This window comes from Ruditapes philippinarum, unplaced genomic scaffold (genome assembly GCF_026571515.1).
Source record: "Ruditapes philippinarum isolate M1 unplaced genomic scaffold, ASM2657151v2 ctg7765_1_1_1_1, whole genome shotgun sequence".
Taxonomy (NCBI): domain Eukaryota; kingdom Metazoa; phylum Mollusca; class Bivalvia; order Venerida; family Veneridae; genus Ruditapes; species Ruditapes philippinarum.
In genome coordinates, this window is record NW_026855741.1 from 1 (window position 1) to 22,016 (window position 22,016).

General features: G+C 31.6%; 2 protein-coding genes across 2 annotated transcripts; one reads left to right on the forward strand and one right to left on the reverse strand.

The window, feature by feature from the left end:
- The first annotated feature begins 14,358 nt into the window (after window positions 1-14,358).
- Window positions 14,359-17,305, forward strand: LOC132744267 (short-chain collagen C4-like). The gene is made up of 2 exons (XM_060732924.1): window positions 14,359-14,573; window positions 14,968-17,305. Exons 1-2 carry the CDS (start codon window positions 14,366-14,368, stop codon window positions 15,558-15,560), a joined length of 801 nt encoding a protein of 266 aa, XP_060588907.1. The 5' UTR covers window positions 14,359-14,365; the 3' UTR covers window positions 15,561-17,305.
- Window positions 17,306-20,608: 3,303 nt separating this feature from the next.
- Window positions 20,609-21,799, reverse strand: LOC132744268 (uncharacterized). Its single transcript, XM_060732925.1, has 2 exons — window positions 21,591-21,799; window positions 20,609-21,207 (listed from the first exon to the last, which is right to left on the reverse strand). The coding sequence occupies exons 1-2, from the start codon at window positions 21,775-21,777 to the stop codon at window positions 20,735-20,737; spliced, it is 660 nt and encodes a 219-aa protein (XP_060588908.1). The 5' UTR covers window positions 21,778-21,799; the 3' UTR covers window positions 20,609-20,734.
- Window positions 21,800-22,016: the final 217 nt, after the last annotated feature.

Below are 22,016 nucleotides of genomic sequence, written 5' to 3' on the forward strand. Positions count from 1 at the left end.
ATTGTTAGAGTGTTAACAAGCTTTTTCTATTTTTAGCTCCTGTGACCTAGTTTTTGACCTGAGATGACCCATCTTCGAACTTGACCTAGATATCATCAAAACAACCTTCCTGACAAATTTCCAGAATATTTGGATAAAAACTGCAGGTTCTAGAGTGTTAACAAGCTTTTTCTATTTTTAGCTCCTGTGACCTAGTTTTTGACCCGATATAACCCATCTTCGAACTCGATCTGTATTTCATTGAGACAAACATTCTGACAAAGTTTGATGATGATCCAATCAAAACTGTGACTGCTAGACTGTTAACAACCCAATTGTTGACGACGAACGTCGCACGACGCACGACGCACGACGACGGACGCCGGACATAGCCCCATCACTATACCTCACCATGACCATTTCGTGGTCAGGTGAGCTAAAAACATTTATAATCAAGAATTTATGGTTACATGAATTTGACTGTCATAAGTGGGTGCACCCTCTGTAGTTAAAGTATTTTTAAATGGGGTCACCCTTACGTCCTCTTTTTCAAAAGTAACAAGTAAGATATAGATCATGAAGTCAAAATTAAAAGATTTTTTTTCAAAACATTTTCTTACTGGAGTATACCAATAACGAACAGTTTGGGGTTAACAAATAAAGATAGTAATCAGGAAGCAAAAGCTTTCAATGTTTTCTTCAACTGCTCAAATAGTTGTTAGCTGCGTACATTAAAATTTCAACTTACTACAATGTATATTTCAATGTATCTCGTATATTCAACTAAAATGGTTTCAATTCTATATTTCAAACAATATTATTTCATTAAAAAGGATGATATAAATTTCATTAATTTAGAAACATTTTGTAGATGTAATTCTAATTTGCAATTGTAACGATTTCTTTTTGTATCTAGACAAGAAAATGTATCTTCTCACGGCCGTTTTGACCTCACGCCTCATATTAAGGTGAAGAAAGTAATCCAAAAAACTTCAATGGCTAATACTTAACGAAAACAGACACATGTTCTTTTACACGAAATTTCATTTACGATTTATTCGATTCAGGAGGAAACATTCGCCGATAACCCCCACCCCAACACCCCTCCCAAATAACAAAAACGGACATGCCAAGCGGGCCTCTCAGGATAAAGGTTTTGGACCATATATTGCCGTAAAGAAGACGATCGAAATTAATTCAATAGCTCTTATCTGCAACATCCTCATATTTAAACACCGTATATACAGGAACGCCAAAGCGGGTTTCTACAGGACCTTTTCCTTTGATTAGCGCGTTGTGCTTAATATTGTTGTAAAGCTAACCTCCAAACTAATACAATGACAAAAATCCATGTCATAAGACAGCCGGTGTGTTTGCGGATGGCTCGAGACAATTGATTTTTTTAACGAAATTCCTTAGACTTTACATAATTAAACAAATTATCGGTCCAAAAGAGGTCATGCATAACGGGCCTCTCACTCTCTTTTTCCTTTGATCCTTATGTTGCTGTAAAGAGGAATAGCTAAACTAATACAATCTTCTTGATCATTACTCCATGTCTGAATTACACGATTCAGTGTGCATGGCGTACATTCATGTAATAACGTACTCTTACGCGCTCGTTTATGTCTAACACCTGTCAATTTAAATGAAGCAGTAAAACCAATAGCTCGTGACCGGTTGAAAAATATAAACCACAGGTTTAGAAGAATTCGGTTCGAAATTTGAAAATGAAAATGCCTCTCAATGCTATTGCTTTTGGTTAGAACTTTGCACTTATATGGATGTAAAGAAGAGCATCCAATGAAATGCAATTGCCTCTCCGAAATGTCTCCATATTCCTTGGCCTAGAGCTTTGTGCCTTATACTTCTGTAAAGAAGAACCTCCAAACTATAAGCCTTATAATATTCCAAACAAAATTATTCGGACATCTCTTGTTTTAACGGTTGACAGCATAACACTTCTTTAGACTTATCAGACAGGAAGAACAAGTCACCGATCAAAAAAAACAACCATTTGTATTTGCTATATTGCTGTGAAGGAGAACCTCCAATCTTATGATGTTGATAATCTGCAACGGAATCAAAAGCCTTGTGGGTTAACATTTGGCCCCAAAGAATGAGTTTTTTATTAAAATGTTTATTCTTAACAAACAAAACGCAAATGTCAAAAATGGCTTTACCTTGCCGTCATTTTACCTTGCCTTATATATTTGATTAGAATTTCCAAGGGAATAAAAAACGAATGGAATGTTTGTCTAAGTATATAGCGGTTACTTTGTTTGTTTGGATTTTTAAGGCACGTCAACACATAGCTGGCCATATCGTGCCGAATGCTATTATAGGCTTAAAATATTATGTAAAACTTTGTAAATGACAATAAAAATGAGCCAATTAGATCCTTGAATACAAGTTTATCTCATTCAAATAATCCATGATGTTTTTTGACGGAATTGTATTAAAGAGTTCTTTGAGTGAATTTACACAATAAGATCTATTTCGGCCTGTGAAAAATCATGACATTCAGGACGAAAATGCTTGACAGTAAAATTTTCATTACAAGCTACACAGAAAGGGGCATTGTTATTCGTGAGAAGATAAGAGTGGATAATTTTAGTGTGTTCAATTCGGCATCGAAGAAGAACTGTGTGATCATGGCGGTTTGAGATAGAGATGGCGACACACCAAGAGATGGGTTTATATCGTGAAGTTTATTTAAAATGGCATAGTCCAAATTTGCTTTCCATTCAGATGATACGAGTTTATTTATAGCTGGTCTAAAATCACAAGTAGGTAACAATAAGTCAGTTTTTTTTTGAAATTTTAATGATTGTTTAGCTAAAGCATCTAATGTTTTATTTCCTTAATATGCCTCGCCGTACATGATATGTATATTTGACCGGTTGATTCTAAAAACTGGTGTTTATCACGAAACAATACACTTCCGTGAGAAAAATATGGCATTATTTTGCCGTCATTTTACCATGTCTTAGATATTTGAAACTTGTTTTGGTGTGAAGAAGAATTCCAAGGAAAAAAAATGCATTACTATTTTTAAGTATTAACATGACTTGCCGTACAATCATGGCATTTATCGCCAGTCATAAAAATCTCAAGGACATTATCCTAGGCCTATACCTTTATATACTGCTTATTGTGTGATATCACTGTAATGAAAACATCCGATGTAATTGAATCTCTAATCTGCATCGACATCGCAAACATGATTTTTGAACGGTTGACTTCAGAAACTGGTGTTTCTTACGAAAAAATACACTTCCCAGAGAAAAGAAGAAACCGCTGGTCCAGAAAAAGTAATATGCAACTCGAAAAGCTCCAGGCCATATTCCTTGGAAACCACCAAACTTATACAATTTGCAATTCTTGCAATTCTCCAAATCACACAAATGGTGTTTAAACGATTGGCATTATTTTTCTAAAATTTCTACTTTCTTATAAAAAAAGAATAAACCGCTGGTCCCCCCCCCCCCCCCCCAAAAAAAAAAATGAAGAATACAAAACGGCAATGGCACTCGAATCTCAAGGACATAATTTCCAGGCTAGAAGATTGTGCCTTGTGCTGCTATCAACAAGAAACTCCAAACTAATCGCAACGGAATCAGAAAACTTTTTCTTTAATTTTAGTGCTGTACAAGATGGCTTCCCCGTGCATTTAATCAATGATGCTATATTTCGATCCTTGGAAGATGGTTCGGCACGACATTATTGTTTCTTGTATTTGGCCTTTTTCGACTTGGGTGGTTCCAGTATTCCTAATTGAATACTGTTTAATCACACTTAGGATATGTTGCCTGCTTTTTAAATTTGTCTTATGACGTCTTGTCTGTGATATGCAGGTTTCATATAGTCTCAGATGCCCTTTTAAAATTCCATTTAATTTAGTTCCGCCCATTGTTTTCTCGGACCATACGCCGCTTTTCAAGGAATGACACTACTGTGTCACATTGAAGATTACATGATAATCGCCGTATGAACACATCTGCGGATGTTTCTTATACAACATTTCCCCATTTTTGTGTTAAAATGTTGAATTCTGCTTAAGCTGGTGCTACGGGGGCGTGGACGGTAACTTGCATTTTCCAGTACCGTCCATGAACAGGCTCAATCAAACCTAGTCTGCAACATTTTACAATTTTGCCGTGTTGAGCTTTTTTTTAAGGATTCTGTTTTACTCTATTTCAAATGCAATTGCTAATCTGCAGAGAATCATAAAAGTAGTGTATTAACATTTGGCTCAAAATGATGTTTTCTACCAATGCAAATAGAAAAAGTGACTATATTTTGCTGTCATTTTTTAAGATAATTCAATCGAAAGGATTACTTTTTTGCGTAAGCAGCGTTCATTTTTGTATGACTGACCGTATATGACTTGTATGGTGATTTAACGGATGGAATTACAGAATAGTGTCGATTACCAAATATTGTACTTTTAATATAGAAAAAGAATATATCATCTGTCAAAATAAAATAAAACCAACCATGCCAAGCGGAAATCTGCAGACCATACTCCTTTCCCTTAGAGTTTTGTGCTTAATACATATATAACCGTCAAGACGAACCTCAGAACTAATACAATTACCGACCTCCAATGGAGTTTGAGAATAATGTTTTACATTTTATATAAAAAAGAACAAATCGCGGTCAAAAATGAATAAATGAAAAATATCCAATCCTTAACGGAATCAAACAAAAGCTATCTTAAGACTTTACATACTTACAGACCTAATCGCCTGTCGAAAAATCCTTCTTGCTATCATGAGCCTTATATTGCTGTGAAAAATATCCTCTAAGCCATCACAATGTAATTATCATTCCACTTCTTTTTAATTACGAAGCGTTCATTTTACAATGGCTAGCTGGGCATGATGTCAATTCTTGTAGGAACGTTCTCTAAACTGCGTTCTGTCTAACAACACTAAATAACATTTTTATTAACTTGTGATCGGTCAAAATAATGTAAAACACAATGTCAGGAGGGTTCTGTCTCCATGATGTGACTTTGGAAATAATAAGTTGATCTACGATTATATCGAAAATAGCAAATTGCCTGTCCAACGGAAATCATCCGGACATATTGCTTGCGTTAGGGATTTGGTTTTCATGTTGTGCAAAGAAGACACACCATAGTTGTACAAAAAACGAATATAAAACGGAATCAGACAAGTGGTGTTTAAACGATTGGATCTAGAATATGGTGTCTGTTTACGAAAATGTATGCACTTTATAGACAGAAAGAACAAAACTCCGGTCCAAAAAATGACCATGCCATGCGGAAATCTCTTGGAAAAAGTTTTTGGGTTAGAGCTTTGGTCTTTAATTTGTGCAAAGGAGACCCTCCAAAGTTGTACAAAAACGCATTTGTAACGGAATCAGACAAAAAATTTCATAATACGTGGCTTTAGAATATGGTGTTTATTATGCACTTTATAAACAGAAAACAAAAACTTCGCTCCAAAAATGGCCATGCACGCGGAAATCCCCTGGAAATTTTGTTTGCTGTATGGCTTTGGTACTCATTTTGTGCAAAGAATACCCTCCCAAGTTTTACAAAATGAATTTGCAACGGAATCAATCGAATGGTGTCTTAACAGTTGTCTGTAGAATATAGTGTTTTTTATGCACTTTATATACAGAAAGAATAAATCGCAGGACCAAAAAATGGCCATGTTCGCGGAAATCTCCTGGAAATATTCTTTGGGTTAGGGCTTTGCTACTCATTTTGTGCAAAGAAGACCCTCTGAAGTTGTACAAAAACAATTTTGAAACAAAATCGGACAAATGGTGTCTTTACGGTTGGCTTTAGAATATGGTGTTTTTATGCACTGTATATACAGAAAGAACAAATCGCAGGTCCACAAAATGACAATGCCATGCGGAAATCTGCTGGACAAATTGTTTGGGTTAGGGCTTTGGTCTTCATTTTGAGCGAAGAAGACCCTCTGAAGTTGTACAAAAACGAATTTGCAACATAAACAGACAAATGGTGTTTGAACGGCGGACGGTAGAATATGGTGTTTTATTTAACGAAAACTTTAATTTTCTTATTCAACAATATCCCGTGAAAATTATCACAAGTTAGAATAAAAGCGACAAACGAAACATGCAATGCTATATCATTTCTTTTTTATTTTGCCAATAACCATAATAGAAAACCTGACCTTGATATATATTTTTTTCAATTCTCTACTATTCTACTTATAGCTTATCTAATGTAACATGTAATGCTATCATTTTGGAGTCTGTTCATTTCAATGTTGAATTAAAGTTTTATAAAATACTTTTCAGTTCATTACATAAGCACTAATATTATCATTTTAATAGACACCGGAGGTGTTTTCAAAACAGTTTAAAAAGACAAATATTGATTATCTTAATCATAGTATACAGCTAATTTCATACGCCTCCTACCGCCGCATAAACAGTTTCACCATTTAATACTATATATTATTATAATATTTAAACCATACGTAATAAACAAATATATTTATTTATATTTGACTGAATACTATTTGCTTACGAATTACTATTATAATGCCATTTTATATCTTTGTATAAGATTCTTCAGTTGTATATGTTTGTTTTATTTATGTTTTTTTCTCTTTTTTTTTTTTTTTTTTTTGAGGATACGAAAACTACTGATAGTAATTTTACGAATACATGTAAGCATAATGTTTGCGTGATAGAATTTTTGTAAATAAACAATATTTAAAAAAAACTTAGTACACCGTGATGTTTTGTGATTTAGAATTAAGATACTGATCAGGAAGAGGGAACAAAATGATATTTGAATAGACGTAAACATCTTTAGAAATGACAAAGCCACATAACATATAATTGTTTGACATCGTAGATTTTTCCTTACCCATAAAGAAATATTACAAAGGATAAAACTATTTTAAAGATAAACAAAGTTGCGACAGCAAAAACCTATTTTACTAAAGTAAGTCAACAAATGATGACGTGACATATTATGTTTGTAGAATGCTAAAGAAAACATTGTTGTTTATATGTCCTCCTCCTTAATATAGAAAATGAAATACGCAATTATTATGTTCACGTATTTGGAGATTGGTATTACCGAGTATTTAAGACTAATGCTCTAAAAATTGCACATGTTAACTTTAAACTTATGATCGATATGCAAATTTTACAAACAAGATTATTGTTCGTAAACAGATTAAAATGTTCTGTATCAAAATATTTAAGTAGGGATCCGCCATTTAGAAATGATTTTCTACATGTTTACGTGCATCATTTCTTTTAAGGTATTAGTCTACCTAATGTCTGTCATACAAGCATTTTGGCACTTATTGATTTACAAGTTCGGGAAAATATACAGACATATACTAGTATCTATATTCATTTTTAAAATAAGACATTCTTAGAGCTTTAGATAAATAAAATGATTATCACAATATTCGACACCCGGTGGTTAGGTAAATATGTCATTTACAACGTTATTGTATGTTATTATTGAAAGTAAGCCAACGATAGGCGACGCCACGTATATAAAATGCAATTTCTAAATTACCTGAAATATCCACACCAGTGACACTCATAGCTTAATAAACTATCACTTATGCTGTATGACACCTTATGAATTGTAGCTGAAGTTTGCAACAAATACATCAACAATGAATATCATAATAAGTAACCTAGGGGCCTCATATTATGATTATTAAGAGAACTCATAATGTAAATGTGTGATGATATACAAAATATTTCAGAAATGATTGTTATTAACAAAATCTCTTAATATCCAAGAGAAAATTTATCTGAACTTCTGAGATGTACAACTTTAATGTTAAAATATATTTTATCCTTCTTTCAAAGACAGTCAATACTTGTATACTATGTTCGTGTTTTATATTTACAACAAAATGTGCAATGCGTTTTATCTGTCGTGCTGAACGATCTCTCAGCACGACAAGAAATATAACATCTCTGAACCCAGTTGAAAAGAAAAGGTGAATGTGTTTTCTTAAATACTGAACCATACACTGATTAATGATGAGCCTTAAGTGTACTCTTTTTATGATACGATTACTGGACAAATATTTTTTTGTAATGAATCCTATATACACCAATGGCAGGTGATAACATTGGATGTAGATAAAATATTGAAATTAACCGCTACAAGTAGCAAACGATTCAATAATGTTGATGTCCGTGTCTATTTAGAACCCCGGTTTTTAAATGAGGGGTCGGTGTCGTCCATCGACGTACCTTACATCATTTATACGCAATGTATATATTACATAATAATTATATTAATGCAAATATTATCAAACACACCTACAGTATATACATATACATGCACATAAATATAAACAAACATATAATAAACACATTTATTTTTTCAAAAATATTTAAACAGTTAATAAATACTTGTTATCATTTAACAATTAATTATTCTGTTTCGAGGTAAAATTCTGTTTCACATTTTTAGTGTAGTTTAAACAATTAAGGATCTTATAATTGCCCATCTATGTTTTCATCACTCAAATTAGTATTTCTTTAGATATTCCATGCTGGTTTCAAACCATTTTTAAAACCCAAAACCAATACATGTAAGTTAATCGTTTTATTCCTATATATCATTTTAATTCTCAAACAATATGTCATAATATTACCTTCTGATCCTTATATGAATGAATTACAACATAAAACATCTTCAGAATTATGTAAGTTCCCTCTCAGGTATTGATATAGGCCTTGAATTGTCTGACAAATCCCAAGTGTTTCAGTCATCCACGTTTTGTCGATTATGTCTTACATTGTTCAAAACTAGACTTATTGATTGTAAGTATGGTTATTGTGTTTAGATATGTGAATTATGTTTTGTTTAGAAAAACGATTTCAACTACAACAATGTTGCATTAATGAAACACAATGAACTCAATTCATCAACAACCGCTATGAAAGACACATGTTAGCAAATTTAATAATAAAAACATAATTTAAACATGTGTGACATTGCGTGAGGTTTTCATTAATTTAACACATTGATGTTATTTCAAAGAAAGTGTTAACTCAAAAAGACAACTTCTTATAGTGTTGTTACTAAGATATAAGAACATTTTATATAAAAGCGTACACGTACATTATTTTGTCATGTTTCTGTTGTTTTTCTTGAAACTGAATTTAAAGAAAGGGTGAATGATAACCTTAAACACATTGAAGTCGTTTTCTATTGAGAAATATTAAAGAAACTGTCTTATAATGTATATAATATGACAGAAGTTAACAATATATAAAAATGCATCCATTTATAAATTCCGAGAGCGTGGATTTTGTCATGTCCTACTCTTCCTTAATAACAAATTATGCTCATTATTTATTGTGGTTTGATAATCATAATAAAAATCCGTTTATAACAAAGAATTCATTGTAACTTGAATTGGAATGTCTTCTGCGGGTAGCCCTCTTTAGTTTAAACAATTTTTAAAATGTGGTCTACCTTACACTGATTTTTTCAAATATAACAACAAAGATATAGATCAGGAAGTCAAATTTAATAAGAATGCTTTTATTTCAAAAAAGAAATTGACCGACGTATAACAATAATGAACTGATAAGGGTAAACAAAAGAAAGATTCCGATCAGGAAAAAAAATCAGGGTACATCACTTCTACTTATTTTATATTGAGCTTAAAAAAGTTAAGAACTGCGTACATTAAAAATGTCAATATACTTACCAAAATGTATGTTTCAATATATCCCGTAAATTCAACTAAAAGGGATTAAATTCTATATATCTGACAATATATTTTCGTGTTAAGTCTTTAATTTATATTCTCCGGTTGGTGATTGTATTTAATATAATATATTAATCTTCGCATGTCTGTTTGCCATTTAAAGTTTCTTATAAATGATATGAAGAAAAATGATCGACTTTGAGTTTTGTTATGTCAAGGTCAGCTTATGCTAAATAAACGTTGTTTACATTGACATACATGCTTGTTTGTATACACCTTAAGTATTTTCTGAGGTTCTGTCTTAGACATTAAAAGCCTGGTATGGTATTCTTAACCGAATTAGAAATGGACATAACTGAACCCTTGGACAATATTCGGACTAATATGATGAATATCACATTCTCTTGATTTGTACTCACTTTAATCATATACGTGAAAACATTTTACCAGATAAATTGGTGAAAATCCTCCACGTGAAAAAATTGATATATGTTTAAAGAAACGCAGATGCGATATTATAAGTATAAGACTATCGCACGTTTTCTCGATCATACACTTAAGTATAGACACCAATTCAGTACATAAAAATTATACATAAAACATTAAAATTGTAGTAATATAGTGTAATACAATCGATGATCTAAGAAATTCTCCTAAGATCTTAGATATCTTGAAATTTCTTTGATATGATTCTTCCAATGTCCATACTACAATATACTATGTATATTTATGGTCACCTCATTGTATTTTCCATTGCTATGTCATTGTTGTAATATTATGTTATATTTTGGACGGAGGCCTATGTTACATGAATAAACTTTACTATACTTACTTACTTACCATTGAACAAAACTATACTATGGTATTTAAACAGGGCAATTCATGTCCTCACGGCCGTTTTTCTTCGGTTAGAGATTTGCCTCATATAACAATTGTGTACACTTTATATACAGGCAGAACACATCGCGGATCTTAAAATCGACAATGCTCAACGAGCCTCTCAAGGCTATTTTCCTTGCGTCAGATCTGTGCGATTTATGTTGGTGTAAAGAAGAACCTCAAAAGTTATGCAAGGCCTAATCAGCAACGGAATATAAGAGATGGTGTTTTTCGACTGTTTTCACGAACATATATACACTTTCTATACAAAAATTATTAACCGGCTATTCAGAGACATAACCATCCCATGCTGGTATTTCGTGATAATTTCCCTTGGGTGAGTGCTTAGTGTCTTATACTATTGTAAAAAGATAGCTGATTAAATGCAATTATTTATTTGCAACGGATCCTAAAAATGAAATCAAGCCTTGCGAGCCAATCGCGGAAACTGTCTCCTGAGTTAGAGTGTTGCGCTATAATTTGCAATGCAATAAAACCGCAAGACTATTGCAATGATGAATCAGCAATTGAATCAGACATATTGTGTCGACAATTCTTAAACTTTACACAATAAAAAGAAATCGTCAGTCCAAAAATACTATACATCACGGGCCTCTCACAATCGTTTACTTGCGCTGAAACTTTGAGTCTTATGTTTCTGTGAGGAGAAACGTCTTAACTCATAGATACTCATCTTTAAGTACAAAGCGTCCATAATATTGCGACTAAGTGTGCAAGACATACAATGATTTCATGTAAAAAAGTACACGCTTGTCTATGTCAAAAACCACTCATTCTTCTTTTCATAAAACAGTTTTACCACTGTTTCGTGTCCGTTTATAATCATAAAGACCACAATTTCAGGAGGGTTGGGATTTGATGTATGACCTGCGAAACTTTCAGTTAATCTTAGGATATACTGTAAGTAAAAATGTTCAGTCAAATGTAATGCAATGGCCTATTCGAAAAGGAGTCAAATGAGTGGTGATTTAACATTTTGTTCAAGAAAATGGTGTTTTTTACGAAAATTCGTATACTTTTACATACAGAAAGAACATCTTAAAAACAACCGTGCGGGCATACCGATGTCATTTGGTTAGCACTCGGAGCCAAGTTTGCGGTATAAAAACCTGCAATGTAATGCAATTGCTTATCTGCAAATGAATAAGATAAAATGTGTTTTTCATTGACTGATACCACATAATGTTGTTTTTTTTTCATGAAATTGCATAGATTGTTATTCAGAAATAACGAATCGCCGATAAAAAAAGAACATGCATTGAAGGCCTCTCGTGGACATTTTTTTCTTAAGTTATAGCTTTTTACTTGATATTGCTGTGAAGAACCCCAAATCTGATGCAGATGTTAACTACGTTATAAGACAAATGGTATTAATTAAGTGATTACAATAATTTGGTTTCTACGAACATTCATACAATTTAAATTAAAAGAACAAATTGACGATCAAAACACAAAAAGAAAACATCAATGCCATGCCAACCACAACCCGAGAAAATTTCCCATGAAAAAGATGTCTTAGATTGCTGCAAAGGAAAGGCTTCACCAATCTAATCATATTCCTTTTTTAAAAAGAATAATGATAAAGATTGTATAAGCGACTCCAAAATATGGGGTTATTTACAATTATTATACACTTTATATAGTACAAAGAGTATACACTTTACAAAGAGACCAATTGTCAATCAAACAAACGACCATTCCATGCAGGCCTTTCGAAATCATTTCCGCTGAGTAATAGGTAACCCGAGCAAAATGTCAAGTTCTTATTTGGATTGGCAATTGGCTTTTTCATGTTTATCGACTAAAATTAACATCCTTCTGAAACTATTATTCCGAAAGATCACTGAACATTGGTCTTGCATATTTATGAAAATGTGATTAAGTGATGTGTGACAAAACGCACATGTGAACACGTTCATACTTGTTCTGACGTCATGCACAGTTATCATAAAATGTTAATGTAATAATATGGTAGATTTTATTAGCTTATAGGGTATTATTTACAGCAAATTAAGATTTAAAGATAAAACTAAAGGAAAATGACAAAAATGGTCTGCAATAAATGTTCGATTTTTGGACGGCTGATTTGTTCTACATTTTAAGAAAATCTAAGAAATTTTGTTAAAAGCCAAATCTTATCGAGCCAATCATATAAACGTCAATCTTTAAAACACCATTTGACTGATTTCGTTAATGATTCGTATCGCATTTGTTTGAAATGTCTTGTTTATAGCAATATTAGGCCCAACGCCTAACAAAAGTATACATCCTTGAGATTTCAGGGTGTCATGGTCGATTTGGACCGTAAAAACCAACCTCTAAGTAATACAATAAAAAATCTTTAAAGAATTCACACAAATGGTGATTGACGGTTAATATTAAAAATGTTGTTTCAAACCAAAAGTTTAACATTCAATTTCAATGTATAGATAAAGAATAAAATTTGTTTAATTGCCGGTTGTAACAAACGACCATGCTATGCAAATAACTGCAAGCCATATTCCTTGGCTTTTAGCTTTCTGCCTTTAATTACTGTCAGAAAGAACATCCCAACTCATACAATGTTTACTCTTGAACGCAATCACTTAACAACTAGTGCTTGCACGGAGGCCTCAGAATACTTTGTTTTAGGGTTGCAATGCAGAAAAAGGAGTATGGCGTCGACCTTTCCGCGTGGCAACCGTAAAACACAATTTCAAAAATCACTATTTTGCATTGATTCATTTCGGTCAAAACTGATTTCAAAGTGCCTCAACTTGTCAATGGATTGAGAAAGAGTCAAATGCTTTTCCGAGTTGGTTACAAGTTACCTTAAGGTCGACTTGACGCCATCTCTCAGCATCTCAAAAGTCCAAAAACTGGAGCCCTTTAATTATTTATTTGATAAAGGATGGCGCTGAAAAAGTGTCATTTTTTTCAAAATCAATTTTTGAAACGAAAACAAGATTCTAAATAAGTCATTTTGTTCACTATTTAAGCCTAAAGGGGGACGAAAAGGCGTGAAAAGACGTCTTTATGAAGCAATGTGTTAATTAAGAAAAGAAACAACACCATTTGCTAATGACAACCAACCGTATAAATATCATTTGTGTGATTCCGTTAAGGATTAATCATTCCCTAGGTTTGGAAGTTTTCCTTTTCTGCAATAGAAGATTTCAGTGTTGCATTTTCGTGTTTTTTAGACATGCTATTTCTTTCTGAAAACAAATGTGAACAACAAATCGCGAAAAGCACAATATACCGAGGACAACCGTTTAAACGCCATTTGTGTGATTCTCTTCCAGATTATTAATTGCATTAGTTTTGTGTTCTTCTTTACAGTAATGTAAAGCACAAAGCTGTAGACCAAGGAATATGTCCCTGAGATTTCTGCGTGGCATTGTCTTTTTCAGGACATTTGCTTAATAAAAGACGGCATAACTCTGTCAATAAATAGTTATGAGGCGAAAGGAAAATGTGAACCCCCCCCCCCCGCTCTCTATATATTTTTACTTGTTATTTTTATTGACTTGTTTAATAACTGCAAATAAATTCATACATCGTGCTGTTCTTTCAATAGAGATAAACTTAAAGTAACACATTGAAGCACAAATATTTACATCAGATAGGTTGAAAAAACCTGACTTTAACAACGCATACCTTAACAAAATCTGATAAACAAAGTGCAACATCATAGTTTATACTAAAGGTCGACTACATTTAGACCGTCCAAAATATTATATATTTACCGATATGTGCCGTGCGTGTCATTTTGGGATTATCTGTCAATGCTTACAGATTACAATAAAAAGTTAAAAGTAATGTATTTCACTAAAGTATTCATCTTATGTGGACTCAATATCTGTGCATGGGCGCATGATAACAAAACTGTGGATCAGAGTCATTCCGTAGACGATACAATAAATAAGCTATTAAATCATGCTAAATATGATCTTCAAGATGCAGGAATTGCGATGCTACTGAAAGAACTCAAAGGTAGATTTTAAATATATGTTTGATAAATGATTATGCTCACAAAACGAATTGCTGTAATCTAAATGATATTTTATGTTGCTTTTACTTGAAATGACAAGTAAGTAAAATACTTGTCGACAAAAGCATAATGATATATGTTACGATGCATTTTATTTCTTTTAATTTGATAAGTACATACAGGTGATTATTATGTTATGTATAAATGCACAATGATGATCTTTCAATTTTGATAAATTGTAATATCATATTTTAATCAGCTTCCCAATTATTTTTCAATTTTATACAATAAATATGAAATAAAAGTAATCACGGCGAAGTAAATGTTCAATTTAACAAATAGAAAAACATATAAAAATATACATAAACAATGTATTAAAATGTTTATGTTTAACAGATGCCAGAGCTTACGAAAAGAATGGTAAGCACGTGTCTACCTCTCTTGAAATAACAAGCATCTACACACGTTGGGGACGCAAAACATGTCCTGCTGGTGCATCCTTAGTTTATGAAGGGTTTGCAGCTGGGGGAAACTTCGAGGTAACTGGGGCACCTGCAAATTATTTATGTCTTCCACAAAGTCCAGAATGGGATAATAAAAGCAATAACCCACAGCACATAAGCCATATATACGGAGCAGAATATGAACTCCACAACAGCATATTTCAAGGACTTACAAATCATGATGTTCCTTGTGCCGTTTGTCAAGTCCCGAGAAGCAGTGTTGTAATGGTACCCGGAAAAAATACCTGTTTCAAAAACTTTGTTAAAGAATACACCGGTTATCTTATGGCTGGATACCCTATCTATAATGCAGCCTCCGAATATGTTTGTGTTGATGGTGAACCTGAACAAGCAAGTAAATCTCTTGCTCATAATCACAATGGGAAACTGTTTTACTTTGTTCGAGCTAAATGTGGCTCACTAAAGTGTCCTCCATATAAAGAGGATGACGACCTTACATGTGTCGTGTGTTCTTATTTACCATGAACTAAAGTATTCCCTATATTACATTTTGAGAGTGTATAATCGTTCAAAGAGCATACTTAATTTATTTCAGTTATATTGAGTTTGATTATGTTTCTTTTATAAATAAAAGCTTGAAAAGCACATTTCGTAATTTATATGTGTATCAATTACTTACAGTTATGCATGTAAACAATCTTGAATGAAAAAAAGGAAAAAATAGCGACTTTATTTACAAGTAGAAATCGTGTTCTTAGTGAAAGCTTGGAAAGCGAGGATGTTTAGCTTTTATTAAGAAAGCGAATCATCAAAGACGCCATAAGAACTGTATATTATTTTAATCAATGTTATTAACAAAGTTATAAATATAAAAACTTTTTAACTACTTCTGAAATATGCTTTGTTTCATTTTGTTTCTCCTGACAACTACGATATATAGGTAGAATTTGGTGCAATGATAAGATGTTCACGTAGAATGTGATTTGTCAGGAGTTTGAACCCCGATCCAGGCAAGTCAAACATTTGCGGTTTAAGTGATACGAAAAAAATCCATATGTATCAAATTAAAACTATTTTCCAAAAATGTAGAAGTTTGTCATTTTATACAACCGTTTTATCGTGTATATTTCTGAAAAGGCTTTTGATAAAGGTATTATCAGAATTACTTCAAAGATCACATGGACACCAGTTTTAAGTGTTAAATAATATATGATATTTCTTATTATGTTCCAAACACCAATCGTCATTTTTATTTTTTATGTTCACACATAAATTTTACAGATTCCACTTGATGCTTTGCATTAAACTAACTTGTGAATTATAAAATATAACTCTTTAATAAATCAGTAGTGAAGTGTTTAAAACAAAAGTCAGTTTCTCTTTATTCTAAAGTTTCCTGATGAATCAATGCTCACAAGTTCGAAAACGTGATCATATATTATAAAATGACTTAATTAGTTTTGTATAATATCTCAATCATATGCCATTAACAATTAGATTTTAATGCTTGTCTGAATTCTATTTGCTTACAAATTACACTGCATCTTTTGTCAAATAATGTACAGGTTTGACTGTAATCAGTCATTATGGTTTGAGAACATTAAAATTACTTGAAATACATGTAAAGATATAATCATAACCTGTGCGTGTTGAAAAGTATTGTACTCTTGATAAAAGATTGTATACTTTCTTTTTACTCCGGATTTAGAATTTAGATACTGATGAGGAAGAGGGAACAATAGGGTATCTGTAATAAAAACCTTAAACATCCTTAGAGAAAAGGACAAAGCCACTCAATTGTTATAAAAACAACAAAAGATAAACAAAGATAAAACGAATTTACCAAAATAAAAGCATATTTTACCAAAGTAAGTCAACATTGATGTTAAAATTCCTGCTTCTACAAGCAACGCATTACATGCACGTATTTGGAGGTTGGTCATGGGAAGGATTTGTGAATTTAATTTGCACCGGTTGTCTTTAAACCTGTGGCATATATGTTATATGTACATATGGTTCTGCAGTGGGTCATAATTGTTTTGCTTTTATTATCATCACAAATATTGACATCAAAATGCTTTACTGTACATGGAATATAATGATATTGTTGTAATATAATTTATATAGAAAAAAGGCATAATTACATAAAACGTATAAAAGTATGTGTGACTTTCATGTGCTTTGTACGTATGAAAATAATGATGAATATTTATATTATATATCATATAATTTGGCAGTTATGTATTATGACAATTAAACATGAAAATTAAATATATTAAGAACTATAATTATTGTTTTCTTCTTTGACAGATTCTCCCAAATTTTCCGATGTCAACATGTTTTCACAAAACTGATGGAAACACTGTTGTCGTAATTCTCTTTTTTTCACTTTGTAAATAACATCTCCGAAATGAAAAGGAATAAATGTCCATGGCAAAGCTTGATTACATGGTAAATCATTTAAATGCTGTTGTTTGTTGATATGTTTTTATTCTTGAATATTAATCCAAAGAAAATGGTTTATGATAACGTTGACTGACAATGACTACACCGAGGTTTTCATGTAGGTGTGGACCTGAAAATTGAGTGCTAAATTTCAGATCTTTCGCCCACCTTTTTTCAGAATAGTTAATGTAATTGTGACAAATGCTGAAAATTGAAAATCGTTGCAAAGTTTTTTTACTCAAATCGGTTTAAGAATGGATCTAAATTCGATTTTCGATTTTAATTGTCTATTTTTGTTAAAAAGGGCAATGTTTATTTTCATTTCGGTAAAAATCTCGAAAAATAAATTTATTTCATTATAAATAATTTTTTTTTAAAAAGAAGCATAGCTTTTTAAAACCCACACTAAATAATTGTTAAAAAATTTTTTTGGGGGCATAAAAACCCCGCATTCTAAAAGTTTCATTAAAACCCTTTTAACAGTATCCCTTGTAAAAATTTATCCAAAAATTGTTTTATAAATTTAAAGGGTTTTAAATTTGGGAAAACCCCCCGTAACAAAAGTTTGTATATGAATTTTTAAAAGCAAAAGAAAAACTATATAGGGTCGTGTATGCGCTAGTCACGGGGTTATAGTTCTATCCAAAACAAACAAAATAAGATTTTTTGTGAAACCCCCTTTTACCCTTTAAGCTTCACGGTTGCAGAAGGCCCTGTGGTTCAGAAAAATTAATCATCTCATAAAACCAGATAAATTTGTATGAAATATTTCCGATACAATTGGGAAAATATACTGTTAAATTAGGAACTGCTAATTTTAGTCATGTTTGTTATTTTTAATATTAAGTTACGGATGATCCGAAGGCGGGGGTTTCTAATTGCAAACAGAAATTGTTACATACCGAATTCGCCACAATGAGGTTTGCACTTTGTATGGCTCATTTTAAACTCATTTTGTTGCTGGACACCAAAATAAGATCTGGAGTCGATATGAAACCTGTCGCTATTTCTTTATTTATGAAATTTATTTAATGTAACTTTAACCGCAGATCTTTAAAAAGTAAAACATGTTACAGAAAGAAAAAAAAACATCCCTTTAACTTCAAAAGTACCTTATGCGAATGCAGTTAACATTTATCATTAATGATCAGATTTCACCAACCTTGGCATATTCAAATATAGTCCGATCGCTTAAAATAACTGCCGTAAGTAAAATAAATAAAAACTGTAGTTATTAAGGTTTTTGTACAAAACAATATTGATAATATTTTTTCATGGTTAACAATGAAACAAAGATTATTCCCTGCCTAAGTGAAAAAATAAACAAAATTACCAAATTATGCCAAATCTAATATCAAATAATTATGGTTTCTATTATTTTCAAAGTCTAATATAAACTACACGGTTTAAAGTCCTTTAATTTCTCCAGATCAACCAAATGAATATTATTTTAAGAAAACATATTAAAATCATGAAAATAGCCCCACATGTTTGGTATTTTTAAGGATATTTTGAATGAGTGGGAGAAATGTCAAACAAGTATTTAAATCATTTAACACTAAAATTTCTTTACAAATAAGTATTAAGAAGCATTGCTACCTAAGGGTTCACTAATACACCAATACATGCAATTATTTAGAAAGGAGAATGTTCGATAAAACATAATAAACATTGATAAACATCAATTTGTTTTGGTATTGATCCGGAAATGAGTTGGATCTTTAATTAAACTGAATATAAACGCAAATTTTCATTATCCAAGATATATAATTTCTACATAATGCTTGAGGACCACAAAGAGTATAGTATGAATTACATTATCGTTTAGACTAAACAAATGAAAACGATGATCAACATCAGTTGATATGATTGATATGATTGTGTCATATATATTGAATGATCACTTGGTCTAAACGTTTCAAATTCTTTCAATACATTATTTAAAATTATGCAATAATGTTCCTGAAGGCACTGGTCTATATACATGTAAATATAGTACGATACGAGTACGATAAAAGTTTCATTGTTGCATATATGCATGTATAAAAAAATAGAAGAAATATTCAATATTTTCCTTTTTTACAACAATAATTGTACAACAATTCCAAGTAAAAAAAGAAAAAAAAATATATTTTATGTTATTATTACAATAAGACAGGATACAAAATTAATGTAATTTTTTTTCCATATTAATCATTTAATCAGATATAATGTTTCATATATCGAAAAACGAGACGAAGAGAACGAATAACATGTGTACGACACTGTATGAAATGCACACGTTGATTAAAGCTTTATTTTCTATTTCCTATTAAGTTATATAAGTAATTTGATCACGACTTTTGTAAATTGAAAATTAATTAGAGCCTAAATGAAAGAGTAAAGCAAACACATTTTTTTTGAAATATAATGTTTTCATAATTACAATTACAAACAATATAGGCAACATAATTTTATAAAACAATAAAACTTATTTAAGCAAATGTTTAAGAGGAAAGGGAACGTTAATACACGCATATCAAAAGTTTAAGTAATGATTGACATTTTCATTTTACATAACAAGAAGAAATGTGTGTCGCTTAAACAAGACTTATGTTATTGTTAAACATAAATCTTCCAAATACTGATCGAGTTTGTTAAAGGTATTTGTTAGATAATTGCTATACTGATTGTTAAAAAATGCATATAAATTACACGTGAACTTATCCACTTTTCTGATGAATATTGATTTTAGACATTACGCATACTCATATGTCTCCTTTTAGTTTAAATTCATGATACTTGTGATCAATTCCAATACGTTCGCATATTCTGTATTATTATGATAATATAATATTTTCAATATGATCATACTATAGTTATAATAGTTAAATATTATATTTATTTTCAATTGAATATTTAGTTAAAATAATAAAATAATCCTGTATATAACACTTGTGATATCAAATGTATTTCAAAATTAACAAACGGCGCATGTAACTTTCTTTTCCTTTTCATACGATGGTCATTTAAGTGACATACATTTGACGATAGAGAAAAAACAAATCACGATTAACTTTTAAATTCATAATTATAATAATACTGAAACATTTGTCTTTCGTACAATGTAAAATTTGGTATCTTAATAAAATAATTGTTATCTATCATGGATAACGTGTTTGATTTTCAAATCAAACGATTACACTTTCGAAAAGTTTTCTCAAAATGAGCAAATGCGCATGTTATTTTCTTTCCCTCTTCGTACGGTGGGCATTTCAATGATCCGCACTTTGCATAGACGAAATGAAAAAGTTTGCCATTATGATTTGCACTTGAATCAGGAAAAACTCACGCTCATCATCAACACAGACAAATTCCGTTTCTGATGTATTTGAATCGTGACCCGACATAAGATATCCGCTGTACTGCAATGAATGTTTTTCATGACATACATTTCGTCCAGGGATTATGACAATATTGCTGCTAGGTACGTGGCATACAACACATGGGACATCATACTCGTAAATCTTGTCCCAGTTAGTGCTACCAGTCTGATACTCTGCGCCATGCATAAGATTCGTTTGTGACTTATACACATTGTTATCGTTCCATGTTGGCTGTTTATGCAGGCAAACATAATTTGCTGCGCTATCCCTTGCACCATGTTCAGAACCTCCAGCAAAACCTTCGTAGATCAATGTTGTTCCATTCGGACAAGAAAATCTTCCCCATCTTGTAAACGTGTCACCTGTGAATTTTAAGAGATTCTTCTTTTAGATGAATTAACATTTTAATCCGTAAATAAACAGTAGCATAGCAAGTACCCATGCAACTGAGTTACTTGTCTCAGATTGAATCATTCTTTATATCCCCTTATTGTTTATGCTTAATTTTAGGCGGTTAAATTACTTTCTGTTGGAGCGTTCTTCGTGTTTATTATATTCAATATGATATAGACAATAGTCTAACAAAAATCAATGATTTTTTTTTATCTGATTCAACTTAATGCAGCCCATATTGAAATCAATTATTAGTGTTTAATTCAGAATAAAAAATAAATATTGGGACACAAATCACAAATAATTGACAATAAGCAATCTCAAAGAATTCATTACAGATAAATAATATCACCTTGGCTAAGAGTACGAGTGTCTTCTTTCTCCAGCTTAGTTTCCTGAAAATGTTCAAGTTTCTTTACTACTTCGGACAATCTATGCATTACTTTAAAAACATATTCGAATTTGTCGTAGCATGTTTCATCATCAGTCCTAGCGAAAGAAAAAATCCCTATGGATAGAACAAATGTGAGAATATTCATTCTCTTCAGTTACAATACTTTAACTTTGACACACATCAACGCATGAAAGTCTAAATGGTTATATTGTTTTTTTGTTGTGTACTGAGCTTATAAACAGAAACTTTAATAGGGAGAATGGCAAGTATTTGTTATCTGGTTGTAAATTTTGTAAATTAAAGGATAAATGCCAAATATTCAGTATTTTAGCTGGCTTATCTTTTAAAGTTTTTGTTTAATATTTTTAGAAACGAAACAAATTA